Source organism: Cnephaeus nilssonii (assembly GCF_951640355.1).
Source record: "Cnephaeus nilssonii genome assembly, chromosome: 7".
NCBI lineage: Eukaryota > Metazoa > Chordata > Mammalia > Chiroptera > Vespertilionidae > Cnephaeus > Cnephaeus nilssonii.
This window is the reverse complement of record NC_137078.1, coordinates 36,215,419-36,237,656: the sequence shown is the minus strand read 5'-3', so window position 1 is coordinate 36,237,656 and position 22,238 is coordinate 36,215,419. Positions and strand designations below refer to the sequence as shown.

The 22,238-nt window shown below is 39.0% G+C and overlaps 1 protein-coding gene across 2 annotated transcripts in view; it reads left to right on the top strand.

Moving 5' to 3' along the window:
- The window catches only part of ZNF326 (zinc finger protein 326), a 38,031-nt gene that overhangs the window by 224 nt on the left and 15,569 nt on the right, over positions 1–22,238 (top strand). Inside the window, exons 2-8 of one of the 2 annotated variants that reach the window (XM_079777683.1) lie at positions 2,170–2,214; positions 8,692–8,727; positions 8,823–8,934; positions 11,073–11,478; positions 13,787–13,985; positions 18,090–18,204; positions 21,905–22,052. In XM_079777683.1, the coding sequence (XP_079633809.1) occupies positions 2,170–2,214; positions 8,692–8,727; positions 8,823–8,934; positions 11,073–11,478; positions 13,787–13,985; positions 18,090–18,204; positions 21,905–22,052 (1,061 nt within the window). Of the gene's footprint in view, positions 1–2,169; positions 2,215–8,691; positions 8,782–8,822; positions 8,935–11,072; positions 11,479–13,786; positions 13,986–18,089; positions 18,205–21,904; positions 22,053–22,238 lie in introns of both variants that reach the window. The other variant, XM_079777684.1, reaches the window with a different exon arrangement.

The window sequence follows — 22,238 nt, the reverse complement described above, 5'->3', positions numbered from 1 at the left end:
TGGGGGTCTGTTTACCGTCTCAAGATGGCCGTGTGGGCTTTGTTCTGCGGGCCCAAGGCCGCCCGCCCGCCGCCCGCCGCGGGCCCAATGCCCGGGGGTGGCCCCTGGGGGACCCGCGCGCCCCGAGTCCCCCGCCCCCCCCCGCGCCCGTTGTCCCCGGGGACCTGGGAGTTCCGTGCGGGCCTGGGCGGGGACGGGCGCGCCCAGAGCGCCTCGGCCTCCGGCCCCGGCCCGGCCCCGCTGCATGGAAATTGCCCCGACGCCTCCAACTTCCCGGTCTCGGGCGAGCGCGGCCGCCCCGCCTCGGCTGGCCTTCGCCCACAGGGCAGCGACCCGTTTAGTAAGCCCGCAACCCCAGGTACCATTTTCCGAGGCTTGTTCACACTGCCAGCCCTGGTTGCCTTAGTTGAAGATGAGTTTAAAGGGCGTCTCCGAGTGGTACGCAGAGGTAGACATCTTCCCCGAATGGGGAGGAAGGTATTTCTGGTTCGCAAACGGGGGTGTTGACTCACCACGAACACCTGGTCGTCCCTCCCTCGTGTGAAATGGCTCTGAACCACAGCGTGTTCCTCTGGGGTGTGCGCGGATGGGACCCGAGTTAGAATTCCGGCCCAGCATTCCATGCCCTTCAAATTGGGACCTGCCCCCTGCCGCCTGGGTTGGACCCGGGGCTTAAGGGAACCGTATTTTAGCAACACCTTCCAGTCGTCTCTCACTCCGTTCCTGGAAACCATTTTCACACACTCCCAAAGTCAGGTAATTGGGTCTTCACCCTGTCTCTGAGTCTTGCCCAACTTTGATAGGAAATGGTGTCAGGATCAAATGAATGGGCAATGACAGCATTGGGGAGTCGTGAAAAAAGGGGGCTTGAATGATTCAACTGGATTGAATCCTGAATAACCAGGCATTTCTAAATAAAACCAGCTCACGAACAACTAGTTGTAAGCCTCTAACCCAACCAAAAAAAAGTATCTTTAATATTGAATGTGGTGTGATCTCAGCATTTGGGTCTTAATAAATGATCTTTTAATCTTTGATATCATGCACAAAGTGTTCTGCCAAATTTAAGTATATAAAAGTGGACTGGTATAACCCTTTTGTGGATACTTTTTTAAGTTACTTTGTAGTAGAAAGGTCACCTATGAACACACTGGTGTTTTTGTTTTAGGTGGACTTTGACTCATTTTGATATAGGTACTTTTAAACAGTGTATGAGTAGTTGAAGTGCCAGAGTTGGGAATTAAATTTAAAAATGTATTATGGTTTCATGTCAGAGTTGGATGACTGCCAATACCCAAGGTACAGCAGAAGCTACTAAGGTGGGGAGTTGGGGAACAATGAGAGTGGTCCCCTCCCCACATAAGGGAATCAATCCATTTTCTGTAGAGAATTAAAAAACAATAATAAAACAGTGTATTTGCTTCTTATGATTACCGTGTACCTACAGTTCTAAATAGTGTCAGTGATAATACTCCCTCTCTCATGCCCCCTCGTCACACCATCACTATATTTAGGGGGTAGTATTTGACTGACAATTTGACTGAATCTAATCCTGTGTAGTGTACCTGGTTTCTGTTGTACCCAAAATGACCATTTCGGTATTTATTAGTAAAATTAACTAAAGGATTTAACGGTTTCTAAATTAATTTTGTCAGGGAAATTACCAATATGATTTTGGGTTATGTCACATCCTGGATAGATATAGCCACACACACATGCATATGCCATTTTTCAAATAAAATTCTGAAATCTTTAGAGAGCAAATTAAGTGATAAAAGAAATATTAACTTTGAAAAATTACACACTTCATAAAATCAATTTTCAGATGTCCTTGTGTTTGCATTATTTGATACATAATTTATCTGCCTGCCCTTTTGTTACTCTGCAATAAGTACTGGATCCTATCTTTTGACTGTTTTATATAGTAGGTGTTATAAACTAATTTTTACATTACCATACTTTGAATGATAAAACTGCTATTTGGCGAGATAATGCAGAGAAAGAGATATATGTTTTCCCATATGAAATATTAATGATTATACCCCATTTTTGCAGATAATTAAGTTAATGACATTTAAAAAATAGTGTTTCCTTTAAATAGATGGGTTTATAATGTAAGTTCTTTTGCTAATATTGCACTAATTTCTTTCTGTTAATATGTCTTCATAGATTACACACACTCTGCTTGCAGGAATACTTATCAGGGTTTTAATGGTGAGTATCCATTTTCATTTGCTGTTAAATATGTTAGGGGATACATTTCAGTTTTTCTCTTCATGCACATAAAGTACTAATGTAAAAAGCCAGTTTTACCTTGTTTTAATTGGTGTTTTTTTGCCTCTTGATATATCACTTGTTAGGATTAATGTTGTCATACTATAGTTAGTATTTGAATTAGGGAATTTGGGATCAGGAAAAGTTAGGGCTATTCATATTAGCTTGACTCTTTTTTATTTGAATAATGATTGCTTTAATATATTTCAAAAGGCTCTGACTGCATTTTGAGTGATAAGTTACAAGAAACTGGCTGAGATATTTTTGTTGAATTAGAGGCTTTGGTATTGAGTAATATAGATTAAATGGATTATTGGCTTAATTCTGTATTGCTTCTATTTGACCTTGCTTTTTTGAGGTCATTTGCTTTAATATATTCAAATACGTTAGTGTTTAAAGAGCTGTTTAGAGGAGAACATGAAGAAGCCTGATCATTTATTAACATAAGCATGATGTTGGTGTTGTGACTACAGAGTTAGGTAAAATCTAGAGAGTTATGCAGAATATAATTGAGTGTCATTTTGATAGTTATTAAGCAGGATGATACCACACAAAAAAGAACATGGAACAAATTAAAGAGATTAAAAAAATATGTTTTTATTGAATTTAGAGAGAGAGGAAGGGAGAGTGAGAGAGAGCAACATCAATGTGAGAGGGAAACATCCATTAGTTGCTTCCCGCATGCACCCTGACTGGGGATTGAGCCTGTAACCCAGGCATGTGCCCTGACCAGGAATCGAACTGGCAACCTTTCGGTGCACAGGGTGATGCTCAGCCAACTGAGCCACACAGGCCAGGCCACAAATCAAATATATTTTAAAAAGCATTGCATGAAGGACCCCAGGTAGTGGAATTAAAATTCTGATTGCCAGAGAAATGCAAAATTCAATTGTACAAAATATAATAGATTCACAAAATAGAACTGAAGCAAATGTACTACTAAATAAAGAAATGATTCCATTTTATGGGGATAATTACAGTCCAGTTAATTTCAATTTATCGCCTCTAAGAATTTAGAGAAACTTTGGCTTTGATGTGGCCTAATAAGGCTTAATATATAGGAATTATTCAATATACAGGATTGGCAAAAGAAGATTTATAGTTGTGAGTATGCAAAAGTTCATTCTTGTATTATTATTTATTATTGTTTAATTTGCATCCATATGTAAGTTAGATTGAAAATTGGAAAATTATCTAGAAAACCATTTCATAAATTTAGGTATAAGAATTTTAAGACCTTGAACTTGGGAAGTGAAAATAGTAATTTAAAAAATATTAAGAAAAAAAATTAAGACATTTCTAGAGAAAATTAGCAGAGCTTGCAGGCTGACTAGTAATCAGTAGAAAATTGAGAAGCATGAATAAAAAATGAATCCAGGATTTTAAACTGGAGTGAGTAGGACTAGTGTTTTTATTGAAGAAAGTGATTTGGAAGGATAGAAGGCCATGATTTCTGGTAAGATATATTAGAGAGTTGGACTTAATGTCTAAATACAGGATTTTGAAATGCAGGGCTAGAGATTTTATTTTCTTGATAAACGGTGTTACAAAAAGAGCTTTAGAAATTTCTATTACTGATGTTAGTACTTTTATTTTTTAAATTTTAGCTCCAACAGTGGTTCTTATTTGAGGGTGATTGTTCAGGTCATACCCTAGTCCTCTTGAATCTTAACTATAGGGCAAGTGGTCCCTGGCTGTGTATGTTATGAAAAAAGTACTCTGAATGATTTTGGAATGTAATTCTGATTAAATATTACTTTGAGGTCTGGGTTATCTACATTTTGTAAATGAAGACCTCAATTTCAAAGATATAGTTTGATTTCATTCAGTGTTTTTGGAGTGACTGCTGTGTATCAGTTACTGTTCAAGGAGCTGACAATATACTAGTAGTGAAAAAAAAATGGACAAATACTCCTGCCCTTGTGGAGTTTACAGTCTAGTAAGATGAAATGGACAGTAAACATGGTAAAGAAGTAATGTATGTAAGATGGCAGTTGCTAGAGAGAAAAATAATGCAGGGATTATCTCTATAATCACACTTATTATTCTATCTAATAAAGAGGTAATATGCAAATTGACCGTCACTCCAACACACAAGATGGCCACCCCCATGTGGACACAAGATGGCTGCCACAAGATGGCTGTCAGGGGAGGGCCGTTGGGAGGGACCTGGCCTGCAAGGGAGGGCAGTTGGGGGCGATTAGGCCGGCAGTGGAGGAAGGGCAGTTGGGGGGGACCAGGCCAGCAGGGGAGGGCTGTTGGGGGGGACCAGGCCTGCAGGGGAGGGCAGTTAGGGGTGACCAGGCCGGCAGGGGAGGGCAGTTAGGGGTGACCAGGCCGGCAGGGAGGCAATTAGACATTGATCTGGCTGGCAGGGGAGTGGTCAAGGGGTGATCAGGCTGGCAGGCAGAAGCAATTAGGGGCAATCAGGCAGGCAGGTGAGCAGTTGGGAGCCAGCAGTCCTGGATTGTGAGAGGGATGTCCGACTGCCCGTTTAGGCCCGATCCCAGTAGGCAGTCGGACATTCCTCGAGGGGTCCCAGATTGGAGAGGGTGCAGGCTGGGCTGAGGGGCAGGTACCCCCCTCCCTCCTCCCCCCCCCCCCCCCGTGCACGAATTTCATGCACTGGGCCTCTAGTGTATAATATAAAGATATTGCCTCTTTTTCATTTTAATTAACTGAATAGTAACAGTACTATGAACAATAAACCAAGGTCATTGCTATATAAAAGTAGTTCTGTCAAGTTTTGGGTACTCTGCAGTACCTGGCACAAGGTGAGTGTTCAATAAATATTAGTAAGTTATGACTTATCTTTCTGAAATAAAAACACAGAATGAAAAAACCAAAGGCAGTCTCTGCTAACTCGAAATAGAAACTAGCACAAATAGCAAAATAAAGATTTTGTTTTGTGTATCTGACTGAACCTAACTCTAAGGTTATTTTTAATACTAGAGGCCCGGTGCACAAATTCATGACAGGTGATTGGGGCCTATTGGGGGAGCTGGCTGGCTGGGGGAGGGGCCACAAGAGGTTGGCCGGCCAGGCCTCCCCCCAAATCTGGGAGGGACCATGAGAGGTTGGCTGGTTTGGGATGGGGGACTGTGGGAGGTTGGCTGGCTGCCCCCCGCCCCCCCTCATTGCGGCCGATCTGGGGGGCTGGCCGGGGGGAGGGACTGCAGGAGGTTGGCCAGCCTCGGGGAGAGACCTCGGGAGGTTGGTCAGCGGGGGGGAAGGACTGTGGGAAGTTGGCCGGCTGGCCGGGACGAGGGACCACAGGAGGTGGCCAGCCACGGAAGGTTGGCTGTGGGAGTGCACTGACCACCAGGGGCAGCTTCTGCATTGAACGTCTGCCCCCTGGTGGTCAGTGCGCATCATAGTGACCGGTTGACCAATTGTTTGGTCATTTAGTGGTTCGGTCGCTTAGGCTTTTATATATAGAGACAAGAGGCTCAGTGCACGACATTTGTGCACTGGTGGGAGGGGGATCCCTCAGCTCGGCCTGCACCCTCTCATAGTCCAGGATTGAGGATGTCCACCTGCCGGCTTAGGCCTGCTCTGGAGTGGCCTGAGCCGGCAGGCAGACATACCCTGAGGGGTCCTTAGTGCTGCCTCGGAGGCGGGAGAGGCTCCTGCCACTGCTGCTGCACTTGCCAGCTGCTGCACTCGCCAGCTGTGAGCCCGGTTTCTGGCTGAGCATTACTCCCCCTGTGGGAGCGCACTGACCACCAGGGGGCAGCTCCTGCGTTGAGCGTCTACCCCCTGGTGGTCAGTGTGCATCATAGCGACCAGTTGTTCCGCCATTCGGTCAATTTGCATATTAGGGTTTTATTATATTGGATGAAGCCTTAGAGAAGAGTATTTTATTTTGAAAACTTAATTTTAATCTCAAAATTATCCTGTATATATGATGTATGAGCATAAAATCATATTGTATACTCACCAACTCTAAAGATAAATAACTGGCTATTTATTAGTTTAGAACTATGTTGTCTAATATGGCCATGTGTGACTTACTATTGAGTACTTGCAATGTGGGTAGTATGAATTCTATTGTGCTATAAATGTAAATTACACACCCAATTTGAAGTCGTAGTATAAAAAAATGTAAAATATGTCAATATGTTTTATATATTGATTAACTTTTTGTACTCTATTATATTGAAATTTATGGATATGTCTTGCACTCTTGCTGGATCTTTTTACTATGTATGATCCTGTAATATCAGGGATTAGATTTGGAAAATATTGGTTTACTAAGTTATTCAGATTTTCTAAATATATATTGACAGGTTTTATTGTACAATATAAAAAAATCATTAATACTGCTACCAGTTTTTATCAGAAAAACCTTTAAAGATGTCAAACTCAAGGTGGTAGATAAAAGTTTTATAAAATTTTAACTTTAGCTTGAATTTTATCATTGGCAACAAATATTTTCACTTACTTTTCTTGAAGTGACAGTTTTATTTTGTTCATTTTTGAGAAAATTCCTGCCAAATAACCTAACCGAAAGCCATAGTTTTTGAATGTCAGTCTTTCTAGTAAGAAAGGTATTCCTTAAATAATATTCCTTGTAAAATGTGGTTAATTCAGCTCACAAAACACTCAGAGAATGACTTTTCCTGGAGAGAACTGTGGGACTTTGATATGTAGCAAAACTGCTTTAGGTGCTATGCATACTTCCCATTTTACTTCACAGAATATCAAAAAGTGGGTATACTCAAAGTCATGATTTAATAAAATTAATCATTCTTGGTGCTTCATCAGGGACATTCTTAAGTGAAGGTGGCATTTTTATTTTATTATTTTTACTATAAGTGTGTAGTATTGAAGAATACAGCGACTGTTAATACAGTTCGATGCCACTGCCTTGATTTATGCTACGAGACCAGCAGTTTTACCCATCACTGCTTTTGCATTCTTTAGTGCAAATATCAACACTGTGCAGAAGGCAAATTAATGTGTTAGTATTATTTATGAAAATAGTTTAACCTTGTGGACCCTCTGAAAGGGTCTTGGCAACCTCCAGTAGTCAACACACTATTCCTTGAGAACTGTTGCTCAAGAGTATATAAAAGATTACTAAAAGTCAGACCCTGCAAAAGACTAGTGTACATTTAAGATGAGGTCACAAATAGAATATAAGGTAGAGTATAATGAGCACCAGATAAGAGCTACAGACTTGTAGATATTCAGAAGAAAGATGATAATCAGCTGAGGCTGTATCAATAGGATTGGTATTTGAAATGGACTTTAAGAGATTTCAACAGACAGATACTTGGGTTAGTAGAGGAGAGTGTTTCAGGTAGAAGCAGCAGTACGAAGCTAGAGGGGTAAATACTTATGGGCCTTCGGGAACATTATGTCATGTCTTTGGACTTCAGTTCCCTAATCTATAAATCAAGGAGATTGAATTTGATCATTTAGTTCACTTCCAGGTTTAAAGTTGCAAGATTTCAAGTAGTATTTTTGTAAAGTTTTGCTCTCAGCGTTATTATTATTGTTGTTAGGAGCGGAAATATTTAGATGATTGTAATTTAAAATGTATTTAATGTTTTAAAAAATATAAATTAGGGTATTTGCTTTGTATTTTTGCATAAAATTTGTGTATACTATTGCATTTATTAGTGCATAACATTTATAGGAAACATTCTAAATAGTTTTTAAATTTTTTCATTGTTATAATAAATTCATTTTATTATCTGTTATATTTTTATGTCAAAAGATTGAAATAGAGGTAGAATTGCAGTGTAATAAGATATATTTAGTACTCTTACTGTATTAGACATTTTTTTAGTGTGTGCATTACTAGAATTCACATTAATTCCCTTACTCAAAGTATTTGAGGAATTAAATATTCGTTGAATCATTATTTACAGGCCCAGTACCACAAATTGGCCCCACTCTGTGATTTTTACTTTTTAAAAATAGCTATTTCAATTACCATATGAAGTAATTGGAATTCGGCTAATTGAAAATATGGTTGCTTCTGGGTTTTTTAGACACTTAGAGAACAGATTGATGAAGAAAAATATTATTTACAACAAAAGTTTTCTCTTTTGACATTAAATGCTGATTTTTCTTGTAATTTTTAATTATTAATTATATACTCTGTAGTATCTAATACCAGGCCTTATAGGAGTACTCTAGTCAAATAAGTATTGGTTAAATTGAAAGTAATTCTAATGTAGAAGTTTCTAGTTGTGGTTTTTCTTTGAAACATTAGGTTTCAATAGGAAATCTGAATTTTCAGTAAATAGTCTTCTCTGTATTTTTTTTCATTGTCTATGTGACTGTGGCTTAAATGTTATTGATGAACTATTTCTCAGATGATTAATACGAATATCTTGTATTTTATGCAAAGATTCCTGAATAGAATGGTATATTTTACCAACCTTTTGTTATTGATTCTTTTAGGAATGGATCGAGATTATGGCCCTGGATCTTATGGAGGTCTGGCATTCAAGGATATTTATCTAAAAATTCTTCTTTTGGGTGACAGTAAAGGTGAGCATCATTTAATTTTTTTCTTTTTAAACCCTTTATAGGGATGGATCGTGACTATGGCCATGGATCCTATGGGGGTCAAAGATCCATGGACTCCTACCTAAACCAGTCATATGGCATGGACAATCACAGTGGTGGTGGTGGGGGTAGCAGGTAAATTGCTTAATCACTTAGCCAAATAATTAGAAGATTATAAGATTCTGGATATTTTAATTTAAGAATTCCTTAGGCACGTTATGATACTTGAACTTCACTATTTGGTATTGAATAATCACCTTAAGTGTTTAAAGGTGTTAACTAATGGTTATAAAAATTATCTCAAAATCACTGGCAGACATTTTTTTAAGAACCTCAGATAACTATTACCATTTCAATACATAAATCGTTAAAGATTTTCTGTTTTTAGCAATGAATATTTCTTTTCTTTTACTTTAAATTCTTAATCAGAATGTCCTGAACAAATGGTGTAAAATGTTACTTGAAATATTATATATGAAGCTTTTTCTTAATGACTTAAAAAAATCTTTCCTAATGTGGGGTGCTGTTAAAAGCAGCAAAGCAGTCTTTGACTAGAATGGGTTTAACTGAACTAGCCTAGCCATGTTCAATTTCTAAGAAACATTTAAGATAGCTATTCTTTTAAATTTAACTCTAAAGTAAGTTGTAAGAGCATATTATAATAATAAAAACGTTCTTTATATCATATCTAGGTTATTTATTGGCAGGTACTACTGAAACCAAAAACCACTTGTGCTCTAGGCTAGGAGCATTGTATTAAAGCCACGAATACTATACTTTTTGCTTATTTTAATGCACTAGAGTTCAGAATGTATTTACATTTTGCTGTTGATACTGTGGAAAGCATAAACCTAGTTGAGCTACTATAGGCTTTAAGGTTGACCATATTTCAGACAAAGGGAGTTTACTTTTTGAGACACAAAGATTCCTATTAAATAGTAGTAAAACTAGTTAGAGAACATTTAAAACTATTGTCCTTCTTCATAAATTGAAGGATCCAGATTCCTTAAGGATGGACTGAATCTTGCTTACCTTTCTTCTTTCTGTTTCAAGTGTGCCACTATGGTTCATAGTAGAGGAACAGTTATGTTCAAGAAAATGAACAGTTATGACAATTTTGCTTATAAGATAGATGCTTTGAAAATGTAGTTGGAAAGAGGAATACTTTTTATATGGTTACTAGGATTTAGAAGTAAATAGTACCTTCTATTTATTTAGTTATCTGTAAATAATTAAAGTAATGTAACACATTTAAATGTTTTAATATATCAATTATTGCCTTGTTACATTGTAAATGTAATGTGTATAAATTATGTAGATGTTATTGTTTATCTCATGTGTAATTGTGGGCCTTTATAAAACTGTGTTGTAAAGTGTCAAGCATACTTTGGATTTGTGAGAAGTAAGATGATTCGTTTCTTCTGTTGATTCTATTAAAACCTTGAGGAGATTGTGTGCTCCCTTTTTTAGCATAGTTTTATGTGATAATTTCCTGCCAGGAAATAATTTTTCAAATAATTGAAGATGTTATAAAATGTATTCTTCCTCATCTGCCTTGAAAATTCATATGCAGAGGGTATATGCTGGTGGTCTTTTATGTTCTATTTTATGTGCTTATCCTTCTAGATTTGTTAGATTTACTAGTCTATAAGTGAAAAGTGACTGAGGATCGATTATTGACCTTAGCCAAAGTTTGGCAGATTGTCATATTTTATAACCAGAGATTTTTCTCCAAATTTGAACTACTATAAACATAATGAAGCAGTTTTGTGATATAGATTATTTAGGGTGCAAAAGGATCTCTTCTGTGTCGTAATAGCCTGCATCTGTGTAGTCTTCAATTTGTGTCCCTATTGAAAGCCAAAATACTGTAAATACTTTGTTTTTTTTCTAATATTGAGGATGGATTTAAAGAAAGTTTGAGTAGTTTGTGAAATTTAGCAAATGACTTTTTCTAAGACTAGGGCTGGGCTCAAATAATTACAGACAAATCTTTTATTTTTAATAAAATAGAAAAGCTGCTAAAAAGCAGATTTTTAAGCTAAGCTTTACTTAACTCAATTCATATTTAAAAACTGACTCAGGTAGCTTTCTATCTGGTCTCAGGTTGAATTGCCCAGCCCTAATCAAGCGTGAACAAAAGTAGAACTGTGCAAACCAATATGGTATAAATGAATTTTAGTTGATAAATGTCATCTGATAATTTGTCTTTTGAATTGTCTAACATTAGTAAGCTTACTTTTGTTTTTTCCCTCACTGTGCAATTTTTCCAGGTTTGGACCTTATGAGTCTTACGACTCCAGGTCTTCTCTGGGTGGGCGAGATCTATACAGATCTGGCTATGGTTTTAATGAACCCGAACAAAGCCGCTTCGGAGGTAGTTATGGTGGTCGATTTGAGAGCTCCTACCGGAATAGCCTTGACTCTTTCGGAGGTAGAAACCAGGGCGGGTCTAGCTGGGAAGCACCTTACTCCCGTTCAAAATTGAGGCCTGGGTTTATGGAGGACAGAGGAAGAGAGAATTACTCTTCCTACAGCAGTTTTTCTTCACCCCATATGAAGCCTGCACCTGTAGGCTCTCGGGGGAGAGGAACGCCTGCTTATCCTGAAAGTACGTTTGGAAGCAGAAACTATGATGCTTTTGGAGGACCATCAACAGGCAGAGGCCGAGGCCGAGGAGTAAGTACAACAGAATCTTTTCAGATTCTTTTCACTAGTCACTCTTTTAAACCCTTTCAAGACCGTGGTTTTCAACTAGGATAAACACTGTTCATCCCAGTGTATTCTGAAGCAAAAGCTGAGTCATAAGCATAATTTTTAGGTTGACTGTAAAACTTTCTCCAGCACCTCAGAAAAGAAGTAACAGTGTGAGATGATTGTTCATAAAGTTTTGCCAAATCTCCCTTTATTAAAAAGGTGAGGATGTTAGATTTGGTCTAAAAGGGGTTAAAAGGAGTTGCATTTTTCCTTGTAAACACCAGCAGTTTTGCTAGTGGGTCAGTTCTTGGATTATTGTAAAAGGTAACAACCCTTTTGGAGTTTTTTGAGTAGGTTAAAGGTGCAATGTATGATAAAATGTTTATACTTTGCTACTAAACTCTATTTCTTCAAAGCTCCATATTTCACATTAAACATAAGATATCAAAAGTTGGTGATAGTTGAGGGTAGCTTAGCTTTGTTTACATGGTGAAGAAGTTGATATGTAAAATACATAGGTTGTAGAATGATTTGTGGTCAGTATAATTTTGCTAATTCACTCTTAAAATATGTCTTATTGCTGGGTGTAATATTTTCTCTGTCATCAGTTTTAATATTGAAAAATAATTTCCTACCTGTATATGTTTATGGCTCCTTCCTAGGAAGTAATATTTTGTAAATTCTTGCTTAAATGAGCAAATATAGTAGTCTTCAAGTGTTTAATTTCAGGTTATACAGTGTTAATTTTAAGATTATGCCTATGTTCTTAGGTAACTTGACTAACATGAAATTTTACCTAGTAAGTGTACGTAGGTTATGGAGTTATTATTTAGTTTGGTCATATAAAGAATACTGTATTGTGGTTTTTTTTTTCCTCTTTCTTTTTTGAGTCAGTGGCTCTTAATATTCTCTTTGCAGAGGGAAGTACTACTGATAAAAAATGTAGTAGGGCACACGTTTTGACTGTTTATTAGCTTTTGGTACATCAGTGTAGTGTGTCATACTTGTTTATAAATTTTTCATTTATAACAGTTAACTCTTATGTAAAATGCATTGCACCTTTAATGGATAATTAATCAAGATTTTTCTGATGTGACTGTACACATTACCTGGAAACACTAATTTATTCCAATCCACTAGGTTAGATAGGTATCCTAAGCATAATATACAAGTGTAAGCAATATGTTGCTATTCCTCCATATTTTATGATTGTAGGTTAAAGGAAGATAGTTGGGGTAAAATTTGAAAACACCTAGCATTTTCCATGCTGTATTATTACTTTACAGGCAAATGACTTTTTTCTTAATGAGACTTCAAATATCAATTTTGTGTTCACAATAGAAAAACAGGTATTCCTGTACTTTGTATTCACCATTCTAGTCTGAATGGACTTTTCTTTCTTTCCTCCTGTTAATGAAGTAGATGAACCAATAGGGTTTTCTTTTTTAATCTTCACTTGTACAATTCCCATTGGATCCTTCTCTTCAGATTACTCCTCATTCTTTATCTTATAAAAGTAAGGTTAGAAGAACAAATTCCTATGCACAAGTGACCTCTTGGTGTAGTGGATTTTGCTAATGACTAAAAAGAGGAAGGGACACAGAGTCGCTTGGTTGCATGACTCTTCGTCTGTAAACTTTTGCTCCTCAGGCTTCTGGGTCAGAATATGTTTCTCTAGGTAAGAATGTGAATGGAACGTCAGATGTAATTCTTTATCTGAAGTGTGTCTTGGAAGTTGATGCATGGTTATGCTTTAACTCTCCTATTTCATACTAATGTTCCATCTCGCCTTCTCATTCCCTTTTTCAACAGGGAGAAATCATAAATGATTTCTGGATCTTTTTTACTTCCAACTTCAGACTTCAAATATGGTCTTCTTTGTGTTTCTTAGTTATAAGCCAGGCTTTAGTAAAATAAAGATTTCTTTTAAGGTCTTTTCATGGGAAAATATCAATTAGGAACTCTGAAGAGGAGTTGTCAGAGAGTTGTACAAGTGGTAATATTTTGACAGGCACATATGTTGTTTATGATCTCAACTAATTTTGAATTGTAAAAATAGGAAATATACATATTTGTTCTACTGGAAATAAAAATACTAATTGACTGGATTCAAGTTCATGTAATAATTTACAAAGTTTTCCAATGTGTTCAGAGTGGATATATAAATTTAGTTACATTCTGGGGAATTTTTAGGTAAAAATTATTAGATAGAAAACATGTATATTTTGTATGAATTCATTCTTTATCTTTGGATATTATGCTAATATTTCTTGATTTCACAAATTTGCAGCATATGAGTGATTTTGGAAGCATTCATAGACCTGGAATTGTTGTTGACTATCAAAATAAACCCGCCAATGTGACAGTTGCTGCTACAAGAGGAATAAAGAGAAAAATGATGCAACAATTTAATAAGCCCAGTGGAACCTTCATCAAGAAACCCAAGCTAGCAAAACCTGTGGAGAAGATGAGCGTCAGCAAATCACCTAGTAAGTAAGAAAATACAATTGCTGTGGATACTTTTTACCTTTTTAATTCAGTGCTTTTAGATAATTTTTCATGTTTATATAGACAAGCTGGATTGTAATTATAGCGGTTAGGTTTGGGGAAACCCCTGGTACAGTTATTATTCATGACATCAAAATTACCAAGAGACTATTTTTAAAATTTTTATACTTTATTTCTTTAAAAAAATGTTTTTATTGATTTTAGAGAGAGAGGAAAGGAGAAGGAGAGAGAGAGAAACATCAATGTGAGAGAGAAACATTGATTGGTTGCATCCCACATGCACCCCGACTGGGGATCGAATCCACAACCTGGGTGCATGCTCTGACCGGGAATTGAACCAATCAGTGCTCTTTCAGTGCACTGGGTGACGCTTAACCAACTGGCCACACTGGCCATGGCACAAGATACTTTTTAAGTTCACATGCCCTCATCTATTCCTCTTCCCTAAATCCTGGTTTAGGGTGGAGTCAGAACATTTATATTTTTTAAATGGCCTCACACATGATTTTGAGTCAAGCTGCTGGATGTCACAGTGTATTTATTGTTGGAGGTATTGTTGAGGAAGTGTTATGTTATATTACATAGAATCCTCTTTATTGAGGACAAAGGGAAGAAATGTTTCATGGTCCTAGGTACCAGGAAGATCTATACTTCTGGAAAATTAATTTGCTTTTAATCTTCTGGACATAATGACTTTTTTGGGTTGTTGGTTAATCCTCACCCGAGAATATATTTTCCATTGATTTTTAGAGAGAGTGGAAGGGAAGAAGAGAGGGAGGGAGAGAGAGAGAGAGAGAGAGTTATGAGACACACTGATCAGTTGTCTCCCATATGAACCCTGACAAGTGCTGGGCTTGAACCTGCAACCCAGGTACACGCCCTTGACTGGGGATCAAACCTTCAACCCTTTGGTGCACGGGCCAACACTAACCACTGAACAACACTGTCCAGGATGTTCCCTTCCTGCCCTTTTTAACAGTATTTGAGAATAGTGTTGTATAGCTAAGAATGAAGCCAAAATTCCATACTCAGTTCATCCTTTTACTGTCAGGCACGAGGTAGGCATTTGAGAACTATCTGAAAAATATTCAGGAATAAGAGGTCTTATAGTATAGGCTATATGATTTGTTGAAAAGCAGTAGAAGGAACCATATTCATTCATTTCGCTGGAGGTACAATATACTCACTCACACTCTCTCTCTCCCTACCTTCCTGCCGGTCGCTATCTTTTTTTTCTGGAGGTACAATATACTAATATATCATAGCTTTAGCATATGAAAGGGAAATGCAATTCTAGTTTGAGGTCATATACTAGATTTTCTAGAGAGTTTTAGGGAAATCCAATGGGAATATGGAAATGGCTAATTAATAAGAATATACATTTAAGCTCTTATAAAATGATGAAAAGTAATCTAGATATTGAGTTTTAAGGTATTGATTTTATATAATTTTGAAACATTCCACTGTATACATAACAAATGCTGCCTAAATATTTGTTTACTGTAAAGTTTATGAATCCCTAGGTCAGTGATGGGCAACCTTTTGAGCTTGGTGTGTCAAACTTCGCCAAAAAACTGAGCATAACTCAGGTAGTGTGTCACTTTGAGGAAAAAACTAACTCCAAGACTCTAGTCGCAAATGTTTCATCCTCAGGAGCAGCAAATGTTTCATCCTCGGCATGCGGCCGCGTGTCATCAGAAATGGCTACGCGTGTCAGTGCTGACACGCGTGTCATAGGTTCACCATCACTGCCCTAGGTATTCATGATTTTATATTAGGTATTTTTACAAACATAATCTAAAAGGAAAACAATGCATAAAAGGAAAACTTTAAGGGCAGATTAGTTTTTTTAAGTCTAAAGTTAAATGTATTGTAAGAAAGAACTTGCTCAGAGTGAGATAACACTTCACATCATGTGAAGTTGATGGACATAATAAAAACAAAGTGTTGGCAAGGAGTGGAAAAATTGGGACCCTCACACATTACTGTTGGGAATCTAAAATGGTGCAGCTGTTGTGGGAAACATTTTGATAGTTCTTCAAATGAATAAATGTAGACTGACCATGTAACCCAGCAATTCCACTCCTGGGTATATACCTCAAAAATTGAAGTATCCAAACAAAAGCTTGTACACAAATTTTTATAGCAGCATTATTCACAGTAGCCAAAAGGTGGGAACAATATAATTGTTTATTAACAAATGAATGGATAAAAGAAAACGTGATCTGTCCACACAATGGAATGTTATTCAGACATTAAAAAGTAAGTAGGTACAGATATATGGTACAATATGTGAATGAACCTTGAAAACACTATGCTAAATAAAAGAAGCCAGACAAAAAAGCCACATATTGTATGATTCTATTTATATGAAATATCGGGAACAGAGAAATCTATGGAGACAGAAAATAGATTAGTAGTTACCAAGGGGTTGGGGAAAGGGTAAGTTGGGAGTGACCACTTAATGGATATGGACTTTACGTTTGGGGCGATGAAAAAGTTTGTATCTAAGTAGTGATGATGGGTTGCATAACATTGTGCTGTACTTATTGTCACTGAATTGTTCACTTGGAAATGGTTAAAATGGTATATTTTGTACCAGGTATTTTATTACTTTACTAGAGGCCCGGTGCATGAAATTCGTGCACGGGGAGGTGGGGGTGTCCCTCAGCCTGGTCTACACCCTCTCCAATTTGGGACATCCCTCTCACAATCCAGGACTGCTGTCTCTTACCCGCTCGCCTGCCTGCCTGCCAACCTGATCACCCCCTAACCACTCCCCTGCCAGCCTGATTGACACCTAACTGCTCCCCTGCCAACCTGATTGCCCGCAACTGTCCTCCCCTGCTGGCCCGATCGCCCCCAACTGCCCTCCCCTGCTGGCCTGATCTCGCCCCCAACTGCCCTGCAGGCCTGGTCACCCCCAACTGCCTTCCCCTGCCAGCCTGGTCTCACCCAACTGCCCTCTCCTGCAGGCCTGGTTGCACCCAACTGCCCTCCCCTGCCGGCCTGATCGCCCACAACTACCCTCCCTTGCCAGCCATCTTGTGGTGGCTATCTTGTGATGATGCATGACGCCACCTAGGCTTTTATTACATAGGATTATATTTGCATTAAAATGCTTTCTTAAAAAGTGGAAGAAACTGCTTTTATTTAGAGTTCATACCTTTTGAGAAATTTTGGGAAAGCACCTATAATATATACGAGTTTTTGTATCCATGGATCTCTAGTTTTTTTTTTTTTTTTTTTCTTTTTTTTAAAATATATTTTATTGATTTTTTACAGAGAGGAACAGAGAGGGATAGAGAGTAAGAAACATCGATGAGAGAGAAACATCGATCAGCTGCCTCTTGCACACCCCCCACTGGGGATGTGACCGCAACCAAGGTACATTCCCTTGACCGGAATCGAACCTGGGACCCTTGAGTCCACAGGCCGACGCTCTATCCACTGAGCCAAACCGGCCTCGGCGGATCTCTAGTTTTCATTTAATTCCATTTTAATGCAGCGTCAGTTTACTTCAGTGTTTATCTTAAAGTGATTTGAGGTCAGCAGTATTCAACCCATAAACCAATTAATACAATTTTGTGACACACTAAAATATATATAATACTTTTTCCTAATCTGACCAAAAAATAGGTATAATTTTGATTCATACACGCCAGATGGCTATTATTGTGTTGTTTGTTGTCATGTTTTAAATTTGACAAAGGAAAAAGAAGTCAGTGCCCCTGACTAAATAGTCAGGTATTGCATGTTTTAAAAATTCTTGTGGCACACCGCTTAAAAATTGCTGTTTTAGGTGATAGTGATTTTATTACTTAAAATGAGAATAAGGACAAATGAACAGATTTAGAGAAGAAAAATATATAGCAAAGAATCCCATAGATGAAAAGTAAATATGACAAAATTCATGATGATTATATACACTGGTAATCTTGATCTCTGATTTTTTTTGTGTGTGTGTGTGAGTTCAATTTAATCTGATATCACCAAGTAAACTTTGCATGTCTGTATTTTATAAACTGGGACAGGAAAGGCAGAATGGAAATCTATAGTCTTAATATTTTTGTCTGATATCCTAGCAAAAATTGATCCAAAAAATGAAGAAGAAGAAGAAAAGCGGCGAATTGAGGCTCGGCGAGAGAAACAAAGGCGCAGAAGGGAAAAAAACAGTGAGAAATATGGAGATGGATACAGGTTTGTGCTTAGTAGTCATAAAATTGGACTCATTATAAAACCATTTTCTAGAAAAGGCAATTAATTGGAATGTAAAAAATTCCTGAGCATTAAATGAAAAGTTTTGATCAAAGATATATAGGAATGTTTTTGATTTTTGATATTTATATATAATTACCACTTAGAAAATATAAGAAAAAAGTCCCATTCAGTAATGATAATTGTTTTATAACATCCAGAAATATAGTATTCTTAATAAGAAATATATGTCATAATATGAGGAAAACCACAAAGTCTTTGAGATTTTACTATATGGAGACATAGTAATATATATATATGTGTGTGTACATATGTACATATATATACAACACATATATATATATTTTTATCCTCACCCAAGGATATGTTTATTGATTTTAGAGAGAGGAAGGAATTGAGAGAGAGGGAGAGGGAGAGAAAGAGAAACATCAATCAGCTGCCTCCTGTACATGCCCTGACTGGGAATCGAACCCACAACCTTTTGGTGTATGGAATGATGCTCCAATCAACTGAGCCACCTGGACAAGGCCATAGTAATATTCTTGGATAGGAAAACTAAATTTTACAAAAAGAATAATAAATGAGTAGATACTAGCTTTTCTAGATATTGAAACAGAAAGCTGTACTAGAAAAAGGTAATCAGTGTAACTGAATTTATTAACTTGTAAGCAGATGTGTTATATGTAAGAATGTAATCTATACTAATAAAAGGGTAATATGCTAATTAGACCGGACATCTTCCAGATGTTCTTCTGGACAAAGTCAAGGTGGCATGGGCTGAGGCAGAGGCGGTTAGGGGTGATCAGGCTGGCATGGGGGAGCAGTTAAGGGGGCGATCAGGCTGGCAGGGGGGAGCAGTTAGGGGGTGATCAGGCCGGCAGGGGAGAGCAGTTAGGGGGCGATAAGGCCGGCAGGGGAGGGCAGTTAGGGTCGATCAGGCTGGCAGGGGAGGGGAGTTAGGGGTGATCAGGTCGGCAGGGGAGGGCAGTTAGGGGGCAATCGGGCCAGCAGGGGAACAGTTAGGGGGTGGTCAGGCTGGCAGGGGAGCAGTTAGGGGCAATCAGGCAGGCAGCCAGAGGCGGTTAGGGGCCCTGAAGGATCAGCAGTCGGACATCCCCTGAGGGGTCCTAGATTGGAGAGTGTGCAAGCCAGGCTGAGGGACAGCCCTCCCCCTCTCGGCCACCCTCCTCTTGCACGAATTTCATGCACCCGGCCTCTAGTGTATAATAAAGAAGATAACGGCAAATGAAAGGGGAATTACTTGAACAATAACAAGAAAAATAGTTTAGATCCTCTTCTTACACCAGCAAGGATGAATCCAGATTAATTAACCTAAAAAAATGGAAAATAACAGACACAGACACACACAGCACCCACCAGCTCACAGCCTTTTCTCCCTTTCTTTCCCTCCCTCCCAGCTCGCTCTTGGAGCATCTCTCAGAATGAGGAAACAAAACAGACTGGGCCTGAAGAGGCCTGTATGGAAGGGAAGGCGGGCAGAGGGTGGAGTGGCCCCCACTCCCCCCCCCCTCCTAGCCAGGAAAGAGAGGCCTAGAGGACTGCTGAGAAAAACAAAGAGAGACAGAGACTGGGTGAGATCAGGCTGGCAGGGGAGGGCAGTTAGGGGCGATTAGGCAGGCAGGCAGAGGCAGTTAGGAGTGATCCGGCAGGCAGGCAGGTGAGTGGTTAGGAGCCAGTGGTCCCAGATTGTGAGAGGGATGTCCGACTGCTGAATCCCTGTGGGATCGGGCCTAAACCAGCAGTCGGACATCTCCCAAGAGGTCCCCTATTAGAGAGGGTGCAGGCTGGGCTGAGGGAACACCCTCTCCTCCCCGTGCACGAATTTCCTGCACTAGGCCACTAGTCTATATCTATAATAATAAAAGCATAATATGCTAATTAGACCGGACGAAGCCACGGTGGCAGGGGCTGAGGCAGAGGCGGCCACCGCAGCAGTGGGGGCTGAGCCTCTTGCACGAATTTCGTGCATTGGGCCACTAGTATATATATAAAAGCCTAAGCGACCATTCGACCGGTTGCTATTATGTGCACTGACCACCAGGGGGCAGACGCTCCATGCATGAGTTGCCCCCTGGTGGTCAGTGTGCTCCCACAGCAGGAGCGCCACAGATGCTGGGCTCATGGCTGGCGAGTGCAGCTATGGTAGCGCAAGCTTCTTCTGCGGACACTCCCCCTGTGCCTTCCCCATATGGACCGGGATTGGGACTGGCATTGGGACTGACTGTGTGCAAGCCCGCAGCCGCTTCTAGGGCACGCCAGTATTGCCCTAGGACGGGTGTGCGGAGACCGCAGTGGAGCGGCAGTGAGCCTACCGAGCTGTGGTGGCCTCAGCAGGCGCAGTGGGGCCTGGATGAGTGGGAGCAGAATGAGCAGGAGCGGCGTGGTGCCAGGCCAGGGCTCGGGCTCCTCCCTGTCGCCTGCTCCTTCGAGCACTACTACATCCCTCGAGGGATGTTGGACTGCCAGTTTTGGTCCGATCCCCGCAGGCCAGGCTGAGGGATCCCACTGGTGCATGAATCTGCACCAGGCCTCTAGTTAATTGAATAATTACCATATGCCAGGAACTGTTCTAAGGGCTTTATATGTATTATTTATTTATTTGTTTGTTTTTAAAATACATTTTATTGATTTTTACAGAGAGGAAGGGTGAGGGATAGAGAGTTAGAAATATTGATGAGAAAGAAACATCAATCAGCTGCCTCCTGCACACCCCCTCCTGGGGATGTGCCCTTAACCAAGGTACATGCCCTTGACCTGAATCGAACCTGGGACCCTTGAGTCCGCAGGCTGACGCTCTATCCACTGAGCAAAACCAGTTAGGGCTTATTAATTTTTTAAATCCTGGTCTCATTAAGATAAGAAAATTAAGGCCCAGAGGAAGTTAAGTAACTTGTCCAAGGTCATACAAGGGGGCTATGTTATCAACCCAGAAGTTGGCTCCAGATCCCATACTCTTTACCAGGAAAATAAGTCTTAATAGTAGTGTAAGGAATTGATTGGAAAATGGAGGCTGGAGACAAAGAAACCAGTTAGGAAATGGTGGTTATAATTGTAGGAAAAGGAAATGAGAATATGTAAGATAGGAGCAGTTAAATGGGAGAAAATGAGGGACTTCATTTTGGGTTGGCTCCAGAGCTTCTAAATGCATGCATTTGTCCAGACCAGGACTGTTAGTTATCCTGAAGTGGTCTTTAGGGAACAGGACTTTGGTCACCCAAGAGCTCCAAGGGAGTGAATTATGGTTGTCTGATGTCCCACCTGGCTGTGTTGGTACTATTTTAGTGGTTTGGAAACGAGGATGGAACAGAGTGTAAAACAAGTAGTGAACTTTGGAAATTGATACTTGTCATGGTTTGTTTTGTTTTTCTAACTGGTCTAGGCTAGAAATAGAGTTTGGGATTAGATGAAGTAGATCTAGATATTCCATCTTTCATACTCGGAAGCTCCAGGGTGGGTCAGAAATGCAAAGTAGTATAATAACAGTGTTATCCAAATAGGTACTTAACGAAATATTATTATTTTTTGACTTAAGCTAGATTTACATCACCCATAAAATGGAAGAAAGGACATCATGCTACTAAAATTAGTTTCATTGTTATCTTTTTATGCACCCTGTAAGTAAATAAAATAATATATAAAGAAATACTTCTTTTCCTTGTAGAATGGCATTCACATGTTCATTTTGTAAATTTCGAACATTTGAAGAAAAAGATATTGAACTGCATCTGGAAAGTTCTTCACACCAGGAAACATTAGATCATATTCAGAAACAAACTAAGTTTGATAAAGTAGTTATGGAGTTTTTGCATGTAAGTAGCTATTTTTAAAGTGAAAAGCACTTTATCTGAAATTTCAATTTCTTATTTTTTTGTAGTTCTTCATTTCTCATATTATGTTTCTAAAATTTTAATTTACTCTTTACTTTGTTATTTTAAAATGAACCCGGAATTAGATGTGAATTCCTCTTGTATAATATAATTTAGATTTGTTATTTG